This window comes from Lingula anatina, chromosome 9 (assembly GCF_051362555.1).
Source record: "Lingula anatina isolate TDL-2025a chromosome 9, LinAna3.0, whole genome shotgun sequence".
In the NCBI taxonomy this organism is placed as follows: domain Eukaryota; kingdom Metazoa; phylum Brachiopoda; class Lingulata; order Lingulida; family Lingulidae; genus Lingula; species Lingula anatina.
Genome location: NC_141775.1, coordinates 9,557,355 through 9,574,545, shown reverse-complemented (window position 1 = coordinate 9,574,545; position 17,191 = coordinate 9,557,355). Strand labels below are relative to the sequence as shown.

Sequence of the window (17,191 nt, the reverse complement as noted above, 5' to 3'; positions counted from 1 at the left end):
ACGTCTACATTTTTAGCGAATCAGCAATGAGAAATAGATTCACTGCGAAGCCAAAATGGAGGTAGCTGTTACAAAAAAATTACCCTGTTGTATTTATTTTACCTTATTTTGATAAGTTGATAATGAAATGGAACAAGCAATTTTCTAGAGGTGAGTACGCATTCATGATAATCTGCTGCATATCTGTTTGTATTTAAGAAGCAGTAATGAAGAATGAAATTCTTGAAAATAAACCGTATTTTCATATTTCACTCAGTGAAAGTGATACATGTATCATTTTGCTTGGATTTATATTTATATTTTTGTAGGTTTGAATTAATTACTGGGAAAATGAAATTTATGTATTTGTCACACATACCTGAAATGCAACTTTGGTGCTCTGTTTTATTTGATAGACAAGTGCCCTGTAGAGTTGTAAGTTCGGTCTCTGTTAAAATCAATCCTATTTTTTCCCTGCAAAATGATTACCAGGGAAATTTGTCATCTCGACTCTACGTCCTGTTGTCTCTTTGATTGTCAATAACCTAAGGACCACATAAAAAGACTTTAGAATACCATACTAGCCTACCATATAGTCTACCACTGGAGGTCTATCTAAGAATGTCAGCTCAATGGCCTGGAGTCTTATTTGTAAAACCCAACCTGAGGGTGTAGCACAGGATGGTTTATTTCCTGATTTCATGTAGATATCTTGTAAGAAGTACAAACATAAAAATGGGACAGTGTAGCATAGCCCAGGACAGGTGTCAAGCCTCTGGGCATTCATGAAAATTGTGCTTTTTGAAATAAACAAAATTGGGAATTTGATAAAGCCTGCCAGAACTTACCGTCTGGTTGATTTGATATAATTTGCTTATTGGTGTCATTTGAGAGAGTATATGGGACATATTTCATTGATTATATACAGTATGGTATAAAGCTTTTTTTTCTAGCTAAAATCTTCTGAAGCTGTCATTATATAATAGACTGTGCCTTGGGTATTTGGTATTGTGATTTTGAAAAAAAAATTTTTTTTCACTATGGTAGACAAGCATGGCATTTTCAAGTTGTTTTCAATGTGGCCTTTCAAGTTGATAGCCAAGAATGTTTTAACATTAAGGCTTCATTCACATGCAATGTCTATTTTCTAAGTTCTATTTTCTATTCGCGCTATCTTATGATCACGGTCTGTGCCCTGAATATCCCGCCGCGTAATTACTGGCAGCGCGAGCCAGTTACTTATAGTAACTTATAGTAACTGGCTCGTGCTGCCAGTAATTGCGCCGCGGGATATTCAGGGCACAGACCGTGATCATAAGACATACCGCAAATAGAGAATAGAATTTAGAAAATAGACATTGCATGTGAATGAAGCCTAAATCTTAATACTGTGTGTCAGTTTTTTTTTCCAAAATAACTTAATATTTATAATGTGCTATTGATTTAGAAATGGAATTTCATTTAACTTCTAGGATAATTTGTTCAGCGAACATCTCCAAGAAAAAACGGTACCATCTTTATCAGATAAAAGAGGTAAGATATGTAATACAAGTGACAAGTGTTCACATGCATGCACACTTTCTCTCTCTCTTTCTCTCTCTCTTTCTCTCTCTGTCTCATGAGCATAAGTTAATATAAGTACTGCAAAATAAAAATAAAAAATATATCATATGAGATTCTGTAGCACTGACCATTGAAAAGTCTGTACTCCAAGTTGAAAAGCCAACACTTTTAATAGTTATTTAAAAAAAAATTGTTTTCAGTTTGGGAGATGGCCCCCTTTGAGCTTATGGCAAATTATGAACAAGGGATCTACATGCAATTTCCTGTTTATAACACATTTTTCTGTTGATTGAAGTATTTTTATAGATGCTAATAGGCAAGGGTTATTATCAAGTTAAAATTATGCATTTGGTGAAGAATATTTAATAAGTGATTTGGCTGAAAGGTAGTCTCAGTGCAAAAGAATCCCCATAGGGGCCCAACAGAATTGGTCTCTATTTCACAAAATGGCTTTGGTTGTATTTTCTGAAAAAGACGATTAAGTTAGATTATTGTCTTTTTTTAATATCTGTAAATCTTGAAAACAAATTAGATGTTGTCATGAGTGATTTTCCTTGAATATTGTATTTAGGTTTCGTAATTTATTAGCACCTTGCTTGCTAATGTTCTCTAACTGCTGATTATAAAACACCTGCGGGAAAAGTTCAACAGGATGAAGTCTTAAATTCTGTTTCCATGGCAACATGTATCAGATTAAGCTTCTCTGTAGAACTTGATTCTGCCAGTCTCTTTTCAACACAGTAAAGAAGGGACGCCTGTTGACTTGGGATATATGACAGTAATGCCATTTGCTTATAATGTCAGGTAAAATATACCTCTCCCTGAGAGTCAGAGTTACATGGGTCATTCTCCTCCATTTTGTATTATGTAGGAAAGTCTCAGGTTTGATACTGAAACTCAGGGTATTAGTCAGTGGACTGCTTGTATTGTGTAGGAGAGTCCTGGGTTTGATACTGAAACTCAGGGTATCAGTCAGTGGACTGCTTGTATTATGTAGTAGAGTCTCAGGTTTGATACTGAAACTCAGGGTATTAGTCAGTGGACTGCTTGTATTGTGTAGGAGAGTCCTGGGTTTGATACTGAAACTCAGGGTATCAGTCAGTAGACTACTTGTATTATGTAGGAGAGTCTCAGGTTTGATACTGAAACTCAGGGTATTAGTCAGTGGACTGCTTATATTGTGTAGGAGAGTCCTGGGTTTGATACTGAAACTCAGGGTATCAGTCAGTGGACTGCTTGTATTATGTAGGAGAGTCTCAGGTTTGATACTGAAACTCAGGGTATCAGTCAGTGGACTGCTTGTATTATGTAGGAGAGTCCTGGGTTTGATACTGAAACTCAGGGTATCAGTCAGTAGACTACTTGTATTATGTAGGAGAGTCCTGGGTTTGATACTGAAACTCAGGATATCAGTCAGTAGACTACTTGTATTATGTAGGAGAGTCCTGGGTTTGATACTGAAACTCAGGGTATCAGTCAGTAGACTACTTGTATTATGTAGGAGAGTCCTGTATTATGTAGGAGAGTCCTGGGTTTGATACTGAAACTCAGGGTATCAGTCAGTAGACTACTTGTATTATGTAGGAGAGTCCTGGGTTTGATACTGAAACTCAGGGTATCAGTCAGTAGACTACTTGTATTATGTAGGAGAGTCCTGGGTTTGATACTGAAACTCAGTATTAAAATTTACAACATATTATGATCAAATGTGAGGAATCAGCGTATCAGTTAGTCTTTAGATCATCTGTTCTGAATGTGTTCAAACAGTTTTCTTCTGTTTCTCCCCAGGTACAACTGTGGTCCAGGGTTGACCAACCCCCTATACTCCATCATGCCACCGAGTTCAGGAGAACTATGGGGGCACCACCTGATGCCCACCCAGATCAATGTGGACTGCCTACTTCCAACGGGGATTATAGTCTGTCTGCGCTGCAATCGAGATGCCACACTGGAGAGCATCAAGGGGGATCTCTGGAAAGAGGCTAAAAAGTACCCCTTGTTTTACCTATTGTCAGACCCTGCGTCATATATCTTTGTCAGTATTACCCAGGATGCAGAGAGGGAGGAGTTTTACGATGAGACAAGGAGGCTTTGTGACCTTCGACTTTTTCAGCCAATACTCAAGCTTGTGGAGCCCAAGGGAAACAGAGCAGAGAAGATGCTTAATTCTGAGATTAGTTAGTATTGCGTGGTTGTCTGGCTCACATTTTTTTATTATGTTTTCTGTATTGAGTAAGTAAATGTATATTTACAGTAAAATTATTACTCTAAGTGGTGTTGATATTGTAAAAAAAAAAAAAGGTAGATAAAAATTCTAAAGATATTTAAGTTTGGCTTTTGTCGTTTTTCAGGTCTTGCCCTAGGAATATCAGTCAACGAATTCAACGAGTGTAAAGACCTGGAGGTCATGACCTTTCGTCGTAACGTCCTCAACGTGTGTCACGAGGCAGTGGAGAGGAGAGACAGCAAAGGTCTTCACACACAGGCTATCTATGTGTACCCCCCTGATATAGTGAGCAATCCAGAGTTGCCAGAACATCTTAAGGAAAAGATTGACAAAGGTGAGTTTCAGGGTACATGCAATAGCCAGTACGGGACAAAGGTGAGCTTTGAGGAGCTCGAAATGTCCAGAAGTTCTTGAAAAGAGTAACCAGAATATTTAAGGCGGGGTTGAAAGTTTTCCGACTAACAGGGAATTAATGATTATTTTGGAAGCCAAAAAATATCATTGGTCTAGGCCCCATGTACCCCAAGCCATATTTTCCGACTTTTTCTCTTAATGGCAGTCTCATCCTTGTTTTAGTGAAGAGTTAACAAAGGTGAGTTGTTAGGTGCTTAGATTGTCCAAAACACTGACAGACTTGCTGTCCTTGATAGAGATCTACACCAACATCACATAACCATTTTTTATGTGTTATGAAATGTCAGTTTCCTTGAATTATCAGAATATGTCAATGAAATTTCTTCGGTTGTTAAGTGCTTTGACTATGATCAAATTGATTTCTTTTAATACATGGATTTTCAGATGCTGAGCACATAATCATTTGTATATGGGTCGTGTCCGCAACGGGCGAGCGACAGAAATACACTGTAAAAGTCCTGTACAAGGAATTCCCAGAAATGGTTATTGCAGAGGCCATTCGCAAGAAGACGCGTAGCATGCACATGTCCCCCGAGGAGCAGAAGAAGTGCGTGGAGGAATATCAGGGGCACTACGTGCTCAAAGTGTGTGGCTGCGATCAGTTCTTTCTGGAACAGTTTCCTATATGTCAGTATAAGGTGAGTAGGTGTGGTTAGCAGAATGATTGACAGGAAGAGGTGGAGTTAAATTTGAGGGGAGATTTTTTTGATGGTGAAACAATACCCAGAAAGACTAATGGATGTAAATTGCTGATGCTATTTAAATCTGGCATGTGTATATAAGATACATGTGCTGATGAATTGGAAAACATCGCCTAATTGCTTTAGGTGTTAATTACCAACGAAAAAAAGTGTTAAAAGTTATTAGCAGGTCTATATTTACAAGACCTGCTAATCAGAAAATTAACTCATTCCAAGAATTTCAAAGATTGTTGATTTAATTTTTCAAGGTAAGAACACAAACAAGTCAATTCCTTGTATGCTGTTTTTAGCCTTTCAAATTCATTTTCATATTTGAGCAAACTTTTTTGATTCTCTTACCATTATCCATTAATTTGAACATCTATACATGAAGAGGCTGGTGCACATAACTTGTTTGACTTTTTTTTCTTCTTTTTCACAGCACATTAGGAAATGCATAGCTAGGAACCAAATTCCGCAGTTGATGTTGATGTCCAAAGATGGGGTCTATGCCTCGTTGCCAAAGAATGTTTATACTGTGCCATCATATGTGAAAAGAGGTATGTTTACAGTAACCACCCTTCTCTCTCTCTCTCTCTCTCATATAAGTCAGTGTTCTTCACTTCGTTGATGCACAAATAAAATTTTGCGCTGACATAGGTTGTCATGCATTTACGACTGACATTACTTAACAATAACATAGGGTCATCAAAAGTAGTGATTATGTTTTTGATAATATCAGACAGGTAAATATGTAGTTTTATCACACAGCAAATCCCCAAATATAAGATGGTTAACTTTATTATGTGATGACATTAATTAGTAATTATCTTCTCTAGGAATAAGTGCATGGTTAACTTATTATATGATGACGTTAATTAGTAATTATCTTCTCTAGGTATTAGTGCATTACAAGACATCAATAACCAGCAGACCATGTCACTGTGGCAGGTGGAAGCCATGTTGAGGATCAAAATTAACTGTGCCACCAATGTCAGTGTTAAGGAATTAGGCAAGGTGAGAAAAAGGATAAACTTACCTTAGCGTCTTTCTCAGTTGGATTTTTAATTTTATCACTGAAAAAATTTCCCTTCAATGACAGACATAGAGATTGGTGATTCAAGTGCTTCTTGAAACATGCATAGATTAAATATATGGTTAGGTTTTTAAAAAAATCACATTTTAGAAAAAAAAATTATCCAAGATTAATGTGCACTTCTTTTTGACATGTTGGGGCACACACATGCTAAAGATTGATTACTAAATGTTCTCCCATCCTTGACAAAAAGAGTGTACAGATTTTCTATTGTGACTGGCAAATTTTAATGAACTGAATGATATAATGACTCTGTTGTAGATATTTGTAAAAACTGGAATATACCACGGCACGGAGCCATTGTGTCCTCCAAAGGACACCGAGCACGTCACGTCATCGAACCCGCGCTGGAGCGAATGGCTGGATTACGACTTATACATCCCAGACATACCGCGCAGTGCGAGACTCTGCATGTCCATTTGTTTCGAAGCCAAGAAGCACAAAAAGAAAGAGGTATGGTACTTTTGGAATTGCACCTGTTACCAAACACTGACATCATCAGACAACTACACTTTTTAACTCAACTAACATGTCATCAGAATTCATATCTTGTATAGGTGTAACAGAATATGTCGTGAAAAATTTATAAGTTAAAAGTTAATGTGCCCTTTATAAATCTCTAACATATTGACATTATTTATACTAATATTTTTGAATTTCTTCTTCTTTTTCTTCTTAATATTATCATCTATGTAATCATCATTATATTAATGTGATATTTATTTTTCAGGTCCACTACCCTTTGGCTTGGGGCAATATCAACCTGTTTGACTTCAATCACCGTCTCCAGAGTGACAGACTCAGTCTACAGCTGTGGCCTGTACCACACGGTCTGGATGAAATGCTTAATCCTATAGGGACTCCTGGTAAGAGAATACACAGTTTTTATGTACAGACACAGATGAAATGCTTAATCCTATAGGGACTCCTGGTAAGAGAATACACAGTTTTTATTTACAGACACAGATGAAATGCTCAATCCTATAGGGTCACCTGGTAAGAGAATACATAGTTTTTATGTACAGACACAGATAAATGCTCAATCCTATAGAAACTCCTGGTAAGAGAAAACACATTTTTTATGTACAGACACGGATGAAACGCTCAATCCAATAAGGACTCCTGGTAAGAGAATATATTTTTGAAAGTCTGCATATTCTGAAAGTCTGAAGTATTATATATTTCAAAACCCTAAATGTATAAGTCCTCCCAAGATAACATCAAAATTTGCAACATGGCTGTCGATGATCCGTGGATCAAATATGGCTGATTCACTTGAATGCTTGATGTGTAGTCCTCACAGGAAATCTATTCAGTGTCTAATCAGGAATTAAACAGCAAGCTTTTTAGTGGGCTGCCATATTTAATCCGCAGATCTGTTAGTCCGCTGTTCTGAATGCGCTTTAGCTCAATATCATTTTTGTCTCAGGGCCAAACCCTAGGAAAGACTCCGCTTGTCTTGAGATCGAATTTGACAGATTTGCGATGCCAGTGTCATTCCCCAAAGAGCAACAGATTGAGGAATATGCGCGCTGGATCAATAATCTCAATCCAGACTCCATACACGCAAGAGGCTCCACGACGGCACCTCTTATACCTGTGAGTTTTCTGGATATGCTTGTAAAGTATAAAATAGTTGCCAAGTGCTCGAAGTTACCAAATTCGAGTAAAGAAAAAAAAAACTTGATTATTTATTTTATGATTCATTTATTTATGCCAATTTGGAGATCTTGTGATAAAACATTAAAAATTGCAAGAGAAACCCTTGGTTTAGATGGCACTGTGAACAGAGGGAAAGTTGGAATCTACAAGTACAATTTTTCTGTACAACAGCATATATTTTGTTATACTGATGAACATTCGTCTTCTCTGTGTAAAGTCAGTGAACAAAGCAAATGTGTATCTGTGTCTATGCATGCATACATGCATGCATGTGTGTGTGTGTATGTGTGTGTGTGTGTGTGTGTGTCTATATTGAAGACTTTTTCTTGTGATATGTTTCGTTCCTTCCAGCAAAACACATGGCCAGACATGGACAAGAACTTACAGGAAGACCTCATCGAGGTCCTGAAGAGAGATCCGCTGGCTGAGATCTCTGAACAGGAGAAAGAATTGCTCTGGAAAATGAGGTAAGTGAGATATTATCAAGGTTATTTTTATTTTATTTTATTTTATTTTATTTTATTTTATTTTATTTTATTTTATTTTATTTTATTATTTTAACTTTCATTTATTGTAAGATGTGCATAATCTGTTGCATTTTCAATAATAGATGAGTGTTCGGGGTCACATGTGATGTTTGAAATGTATGAATATGGCATGGAAAAATTGCTCTTCCTGCCAGGTATTACAAAATCCCCTCGGTGAAATATTTGCTTTATAAGTATAAAATTATGGGATGTTTTCTTAAAGCTAATTTGATGTTACAGTTAATATGTCAAAAATTGGCTATTTGCTGTTTTAACAATGCTAAGATTGACAATTGAATAAATGACAAATGACTATTGAAAAAAAAGAAAAAGGAAAAAAAAACTGGTGCAATGTCAAAAGATTCAATAATATCAATATACTTTACATCCATCTGTTGAATGTCTGATTGTCAATTTTTTTATTATCTTTAATGTTTTTTATCCACCAGGAACTTCTGTAAGAAGAATCACCCGGACTCTCTACCAAAATTACTGGCAGCTGTAAAATGGGACTCTAGGAAAGATGTGGCACAAGTACGGCTTTTAAATTAGATATTATGACAATTATTTATGACTTGAAAAAGAGGAATAGCATGAAATTTAGGACTATAATAAATTACATAGACAGCACTTTGTAATTTGTGAATTGAGTTTTTAATGTCTTTTCCATACATGATTTCATACGTCAGATACAGAATTTGTCTGTTGAGAGCATTATGGCAACAAAATACAAGGAAAATATGTATTAGTTGTAAATTTGTTGCTATATTTTGCAGTTGTATATGTTGCTGAGAGAGTGGTCCGTTGTGTCGCCAGAAATTGCATTAGAGCTCTTAGACTTCACCTACAATGATCTCTACGTCAGAAGGTTTGCTGTGAAATGTTTAGACCAGGGGCTGGATGACGACTGTCTTTCACGCTACTTGCTTCAGTTGGTTCAAGTCCTCAAGTATGAGCCGTATTTAGACAATGATTTGGCCAGATTTCTACTGAAGAGGGCGCTGCTCAATCAGAATATTGGACATTTTCTGTTTTGGCACCTCAAGTAAGGGCTCTTATTTATTAGTCTTAGTATATTAAACAACATAAAAGTTTGTAATGTTTCTTCAGTTGAAATTATATAAAGGCACATCAATGACACAACGATATTAAAAAGGAAGCTGTTAACTGGAATGATTTTGGACCCTTCCTGTAATGCAGGCATCAAGTTCTTATTAATTCCTTTTTTTTTTAACATTGGCCTATTTCTCCCATTTTGGGGGGAAAATTCCTTTTTTTCCCCCTATTTTTTCCCCTTTCTTGGGGGATTTAGAAATGATGTTACGTGTCAAGTCATGTTGGTTATCATAAAAAAAAGGAAGATACCTTAGTCTATATTAAACTGTTTACAAAGGTTTGGAGAAATTTAGCAAAGATATTGACTAACTGTGCTTGGACCTACATGCCCTGTTGACGTACAATGCAGGAAAGTGAGAAGATAACAGAAAAGCTAGATTCAGAGGTTATTTTAGGATGTTGTGAAGGTCACCTTCTTGCCAAGAATGAAGGGCTTGTCAACGTGATTTGTCAGGTTGACATATGCCATTTCAATGTGGGAGAATTAATTATATAGGCAGGTTAATCAGGTGAAGACAAGCCATGTGAATTGCTTATATGATTTCCTTGACAGGGTGTACAGGTGTTTTTCTTTTTTTTTTTTTTTAATTTTTTAGATATTCATTTTTTGTTCCTTTTTCTAAGAGAAAATTCATATTTTTTTGGTCTAGAAATGATGGTTTATGTCTAGTCAGATGTGGATGCCTTGGTTGATATTGAACTGTTTGTGAATGTTTGGAGAAATTTAGCAAAGATAGTGACTGTGCTTGGGCCTACATGCCCTGTTGAAGTACTGGGCAGGAAGGGGAGAAGAGTACAAAAAAGCTGGTTTGAAAGTGACCTTGTCACAGAATGGAAGACATGTCAGCACGACTTGTCAGGTTGACCCTTGCCTTGTCTAAGTGGGAGAGGTGATTATATAGGCAGGTGTGACAGGAATGGTAGTCCACTAGGAACTGTAGTCTGTTCCCCATTACTTTGTACAGGCAATGTTCATCGCATAAATTAACCCCAATACTTCAAATATTTACCTGGACTTCTCATATGGGACCCCAGACTTCTATTCCTAAGACTACCATTCCTGTCATACAGGTTTATCAGGAGAAGACCCACAATGTGAATTGCTTGTATGATTTCCTGGGACCTACATGCACTATTTAAGTACGGTGCAGGAAGGTGAGATTTCAAAAAAAGCTTGATTCAGAAGCTATTTTAAGATGGTGTGAAAGTGACCTTGCCAAGAATGGAGGACATGTCAGCGTGACTTGTCACGTCGACATTTGCCATGTCGAAGCTGGAGAGGTGATTATATAGGCAGATTAATCAGGTTTAGACCCACCATGTGAGTTGCTTATATGATTTCCATAACAGGATGTCATGTGTTTTTTTTTTTTTTTTTTTTTCCTATTTTTTTATGTACAGACACAAAGGACCAAATCAATAACGAACTGAAACTTTTGTTTTTTCTTGTTTTCTTCCAGGTCGGAACTGTACCAGGTGGCGACGCGGCAACGTTTTGGGCTGATGTTAGAGGCGTTCTGTCGCGGGTGTGGAGCATACCTCAAGTCACTGGTCAGACAGGTGGAAGCTCTGGACAAACTAACCATGTTGACCAATAAACTGAAGAATGAGAGAGAGGTGGGTTTGACTGGCCAAGCTGGCCTCACTCAGGGATGAGATTTTTTCCAACTATCAGCAGATTTCCGACTTTTTGGAGTCAAATATTTCATTGGCCTTGGCACCCCCCCTGGACCCCACACTATAATTTTTGACTTTTTACCAGATTGCAGTCTCAACCCTGCTCACTGTAGTGTGAAAAAAAGGAAAAGAGCCGAAAAAAAACTTTTGCAGTTTTCTTAAGTCAAATTAGAAAGTCATCTATTAGTCACTTTTTTTAAATTAGAATTTTTCCTTGTTTAATATAAAATCTAAGAAAATTTTGAGCAGCAGCAAAGTTAATGAATTGTTGCAGCAAAGTTAATGAATTTTTATGTGGAATTCTTTTCAGGATCAACAGAAAGCTGTGTTACTAGACCATATTAGACAAATGGACTACCTGGAGGCCCTGCAGTCCTTCCAGTCACCACTCAATAACAGTGAAATATTGGGAGATCTGGAGTAAGTCTTTGATGTTTCATATATCTTCATACAACAACTGACAAATATCTGATAAACTATTACACAATTACCATAACAATACCGTAAACCTGTATCAGAATTAGGTTTTTAGCAATAGACTCAGCATAATCTTGGCATGTCATAGTGACTTGGCCATATTTGGTCCGCGGATTGGCTGTTTTGAATGTGCTCTTAGATTTCCATGAGAGATAGGGGAGCAGTGACATCTGGTGGACAAAGTTGACTAAAGTCTACTGAATAGACCAAAGGCTTATCTGACTTTCTTTATGGATATATGGGGTAATAAATAAATCTTAAACTTTCATGACTGATGTGTGAAATCTTGCAGGATAGAACATTGCGAGGTGAAGACATCAAAGAAGCGCCCTGTGTGGCTGGTTTGGAAGAATCCGGACCCAATGGCTGATCTCCTCTTTAAGGACTGGAAAATCATCTTCAAAAATGGAGATGGTGAGTAGTTTTCTTTCATTATGGCTGAAAGTAGAGCATGGTGAATTAAAAAATTAAGAAAAAGTATGTTTGGGGAAAAAAAGGGAAACTGCCTTAATCTAAAACAGCACAGTACAAGACAAAGCTATTACAATTCCACTTGATGCAATACATCACAATGCAATACTATATATTATAATATGCATAATACATCTAATATGTCAGTGTGTATGTAAGACCGATAAAAAACACTAAATTTATTTGTAGATTAGGGCTCTTTTCTTAAAGAATAAAGTTCATGTGATAATTGCAAAAAGATCTGTTGATTTTCCTGGTAGCAGATTTCTTTTTTGTAAGAATATGCATATAATTACAAAAACATTTGCCGACTTAGTAGGAGGACTATGCATTTATTGCTTTGCTGTTATACAAGCTGTGTGTACAAAAGTATCTGTTGCTACATTTCAGATTTGCGCCAGGACATGCTGACCCTACAGGTCATTGGCATCATGGACAATATATGGCAGGAGGAGGGGTTAGATTTGAGGTAGGTCCTATCTGGCAAATTATCCTCTGACTGGACATCATCTCCCTGTCAGGGATATAGTATATTAGTGTGAGGGTATTGTTTTGTCAAGATGTCAGTTTTTTTATCGATTTTTGCACTGGATAGTTACTCCATTGGTTACAGTGCAGCTAAAAAATAGAAATCATTTCTAAAGCTTGGGTCATGATTCTATTTGTGAAAATTGCTGCTGAGGTGTGTTGTTTGTTGTTGTGCGAAGCCAGGTCATTCTTCATAATCACTTAGCTTAACTCTCTTACATTTACCTACCAGATTTCTTGTTTTCTATTTCAGGATGAGCCCCTATGGCTGCCTGTCCACAGGGTCCAATGTGGGGATGATAGAAGCCGTGAGGAATTCAAAGACTGTGCTGGGAATTCAGAAGAAGCGTGGCAAGAAGTCGGCCATGCAGCTGGACAGCTCCCAGCTACACAAGTGGATCAAGGAGAAGAACAAGGGGGACAAGTATGTCTGAGAGAGAGAGAGAGAGAGAGAGAGAGAGAGAGAGAGAGAGAGAGAGAGAGGAAGAAAAAAGAAGTAGATGAATGAATGAAATGCCTGATAAGAATATAAGTTACATAATATAATGCTGAACTATATTGGATTTCAGATACCAGCTGGCCATAGAAACCTTCACCAAGTCTTGTGCAGGGTACTGTGTGGCTACGTTTGTATTAGGGATAGGTGACAGGCACCCTGATAATATCATGGTGAATGAGGAGGGACAGGTGAGTGTTCTTTGTCTTTAGGATAGGGGACAGGCAAAATCAAAATAAAAAAAGAATAAATTGATGCAATATGTTGTATTATGTTTAAAGTAAGTTTAGGCATGGCAAAAGAGGAGCTGATGAAAAAATCTGTAAGTAACAAAGTATCTTGAAATTGAACCAATTATACATTTCTACTATCATTTTTCCAGGTATTCCATATAGACTTTGGACATTTTCTGGACCATAGGAAGAAGAAATTTGGGATCAACAGGGAGAGGGTACCCTTCGTCCTCACAGAAGACTTCATACATGTCATAGCTAAAGGTGCTGATAACCCTGAGAAAACTGAGGAGTTTGGCAAGTAAGATCATAGCCAAGCGTGGTTACAGGACAATATTTAATGTATCCAGGCCTGTAAAGGGTGGGTGGGGTTTCAAAAGAACCCCCTTTTTTTTGCTGGGAAAAGGTCCCCTGTGGGTAAAATTGATCTGGGCACACAGAGGTTTCATGGTATAAGATCCACTGTTTTTAGAAAAAGAACCCCCCTTTTGAAATTGCTGGCTATGGGCCTGGTATCTTTTGCACCATCATGTAATGGTGAAAATGAACTTGTGGATATAAGAATGTGACATTATATTAAAATACAAAACTCTAAACTACGACATGATTACTATATAATTTGGAATGATCTCTTGTACATAACTACATTGCAAATGATAGTGAAAGACATGATATGTGTGCCTTCTGATTTTCTTCACGTTATACAGAAAGGGGATTTTAAAATTTGATTATTAAATCAATTACAAGCTAACTCACACTACTCATTTTTGTTCTCAGATTCACAGAGCTGTGTGGGAAGGCCTACATTATTCTGAGGAAACACGCTCAGCTCTTCATTACTCTCTTCTCCATGATGCTGTCTTGTGGGATTCCCGAACTTCAGTCTCCTGATGATATCGGGTACTTGCGAAAGACCCTGGCAGTGGAAAAATCTGAGGAAGAGGCCATCGAGTATTTCCAGCAGAACCTGAACGAGGCTCATGGCGGTGCCTGGACAACGAAAATGGACTGGTTTTTCCACTACTTGAAGCACAGGAATTCATAATTTGCTTGCCTATACATCGTCATTGTGTTAAAATTTGTGAAGTTGTTGGTGCCTAGATGACATGCATGCTGGTTTCTATGTCTTGAACCATCAGACGTTGCTGTTAAATCTTAAAAAGTGTCATGTGCTTACAAACTCTTTTTTTGTGCAGAATTATAAGCAAGTTCTGGTGTACAAGAACCAGCTGTTATTTAAAACAGGGTTTCATTATCCTTCCATGTACTTATGGCAGTTACTTTACACAAAAGTCTGATCTAGGTTTGTATGTATGATGGGAAAGGGACTGGCTTCCTCTTAGATGAAACAAGAGAAGCAAATTTTCATCATGTTTTATTGAGTCTTGAATTATAATTGTAGACATCAAGGTATGGAATGTACTTTCAGCAGAATCTGAGCAGGATAAAAAGTTCTCCTGCAAGTTGGCTTGAATTTTTCCCATGCAGAGTTGTAATATATATGTCGACAGTAAGAATGATAAACAATAAGACCTCAGCACTGTCATTCTAAATGTGGACGTGGGTATTTGAATTGATGAAAAGTGCACCATTATCAGTGGATTGAGCTAATCATGTTTTCAAATTCATTAAATACCTTTATTTCTATTTTTTTTTTTTTTTTTTTTTTTTTTTTTTTTTGCTCATTCACATGTCAGATTATTACAGCATTACCTGTTTGATAAAAGTAAAGTGATAATGTCGTGAATGTATAAAATTATTTATTGATTTATTAAGACCTGATATAGCAAAAAGGTCTGATGGAGATGTACAAGGTTGAAATTGTATATTTGAAAGCAAACAAACAAACAAACATGGGAGAGTGCATTATTTATAGACCTTTTCCGTTGAGGTAGCCCTCAAAATCATCCCTCAAAATCATCAGATTAAAGAATTTGTATTTAACCAATTGTTATATTGACTGAGGCAATATTAGTGTACTGATGTATGAAAACTACAATATGCTGGCTCATAATCAGGGGAGGTTCAAGGGTTCGAACGAACCACCCTTTTTGCTGGAAAAGCTCCACTCTGGGTAAAATTTGATTAAGGTTCATGAAGATTTTATGAGAAAAGGTTCACTTTTTCAAAAAAAAGAACCCCCTTTGAAATTGCTGGCTACTGACCTGATATGCTTAAGATATTAAAAAAAAGAAAAAATAAGAGTAACAGAAAGGGGCTCCCAGAAATTGTGGAGAACCCTAGGTCCAAAAGGGGAAGAATGTACGTTGAGACCCACAGAAGCAAAAAAAAAAAAAAAAAGAATACCTCAAATTTCACCAGTTAATGTTACATTAGATAGCTCTTCAGTGCCTGGATCTACCAAGGTATTGTAGCTGAGAATGGGTGTTGTTGTTGGGGATATTGTTATTTTGATGATCCTGTTACTTGTTTATTAGAGTGTCCATAAGTTTTTTTTTTTTAACATATAACTTAAAACAAGAAGATGTATTTATCTGTCCATGTGCAGCTTAAAAAGCTTTAAAATTGCATTATTGGTGGAATTTTGTTGAAGTTTTATTGTAATAACTGTTATTATAATTATTGTAGAAAATATTTGGCCGTAAAATGCACTAGATGCTGTTAGCTCATTTATTTATGCTTCATTTATTTCAAGAGCAGCTATAAAGATTACATAAATCTTTTTCGGGTTTCCATGGCAGTTTTGTACTGTACTCTTTATTCTGTAAAATAAATATTCGTGCAATTTTGGATTTTGAGTCACAAAATTTTGGTGAATTGTTGTCATGCATTTAGTTGATTATTTCTGTATTTTGTTAAAGATGTTTTTTATGGCTTATTGAAAGAGAATCAGTTTTCGATATTGTATTTGTGATTAGAGAAGACATGTTACAAATTTTGTGAATTTTCATAATAATCTTAGAACATGTGTTGAAGATGATTTCTTGTGTGGATTATCGGCATTTCTGAGCTAAAAATGAGAAAAAGCTTTAACTTATGGTCTTTCCACATCATGCATTTTATCTTGGTGTTCCAACTTGAACGTTCTGTGACTGCTTAGTAGCTTGGCATTTTTGTAAGCAAATCTTTAAATGGGTCCCTCATCCTCCAGGATTACAGATAGATTTTCTGCCAAAAAAGCAGCAAACGTCTTCAAGCAATTAAGTCCCCTGTGGTGTGATACAATGTTGAGATGCCATGCTTATTGTGAAAAGGCCTTTAAATTATTGTATTTAAGGAAATGCATACTTTTGCATCGTTGTCTTCCTTTTTGTTGTGCATAGATTTCAAAGACACCACAACTGTTTGTAAACCTTCCTCTTGTTATATTTGTTATTTTGTATTAAGTTTGTTTATTGGTATTGCATTGGCCAAAAGTATTTTTAACAAATTTTTCATTACATTTCTGAACAAAATCACAGTGGATGCTCAAAAGCCTGTTGCATATTTTGCCCAAATTGTTTCTGGGTGTCTGTATATTTGCCATTGTTACTGTCTAGTTATTTTAGTCATTAGTTGTAAGTAGTCTGATCAACAAATCAAATATCTTTTTTTTTTTTATTTATCTTGCTATACTTAAAAGCAGTATAGTACCTGAAAGCAAAGAGACAATAGCAAAAACATGTAAAGAATACTCTTATCTGTGTAAAAATGACATTGTGCTGGAAATAAACTGTGGAACGAAGTTACCAAGTCTGATCAGGTCATTAAATATATCTTTTTCTTACTTTTTATGGATAGACACAGTGTCTGGACATGTAGCCATCACCTGTGTCTGTTGCCCCCTTATCATGCACTTCCCTCATAAACATGATAAGGAAAAAAATTGTATTATTAAACTAACAGAATTGATTAATGGGACTTGAATACAGCTTCAGTTTGCTCACCAGCCTGCTTGTTGGATTATCATTCTTGAAAGTTATGCAGTTGTCTGTGAAATTTTAATTTATCAAATATTGGCGTTTTCAGGCAGTGGACTTCTGCATTGGACTGAAAGCCTTTCCTAGCTATGTTTCCATGTTACCTGTAGTACTTACTACAATAT

The 17,191-nt window shown here is 36.5% G+C and overlaps 1 protein-coding gene across 1 annotated transcript; it reads left to right on the top strand.

Annotated features, from left to right (window-relative positions):
• The first annotated feature begins 20 nt into the window (after positions 1 to 20).
• Positions 21 to 16,831, top strand: LOC106159659 (phosphatidylinositol 4,5-bisphosphate 3-kinase catalytic subunit alpha isoform). The gene is made up of 21 exons (XM_086995656.1): positions 21 to 150; positions 1,452 to 1,512; positions 3,331 to 3,719; positions 3,894 to 4,103; positions 4,568 to 4,821; positions 5,306 to 5,423; positions 5,762 to 5,880; positions 6,221 to 6,412; positions 6,690 to 6,825; positions 7,389 to 7,558; positions 7,973 to 8,088; positions 8,598 to 8,682; positions 8,925 to 9,193; positions 10,725 to 10,881; positions 11,252 to 11,361; positions 11,711 to 11,832; positions 12,280 to 12,358; positions 12,671 to 12,841; positions 12,987 to 13,104; positions 13,296 to 13,447; positions 13,924 to 16,831. Exons 3-21 carry the CDS (start codon positions 3,374 to 3,376, stop codon positions 14,189 to 14,191), a joined length of 3,192 nt encoding a protein of 1,063 aa, XP_086851782.1. The 5' UTR covers positions 21 to 150; positions 1,452 to 1,512; positions 3,331 to 3,373; the 3' UTR covers positions 14,192 to 16,831.
• Positions 16,832 to 17,191: the final 360 nt, after the last annotated feature.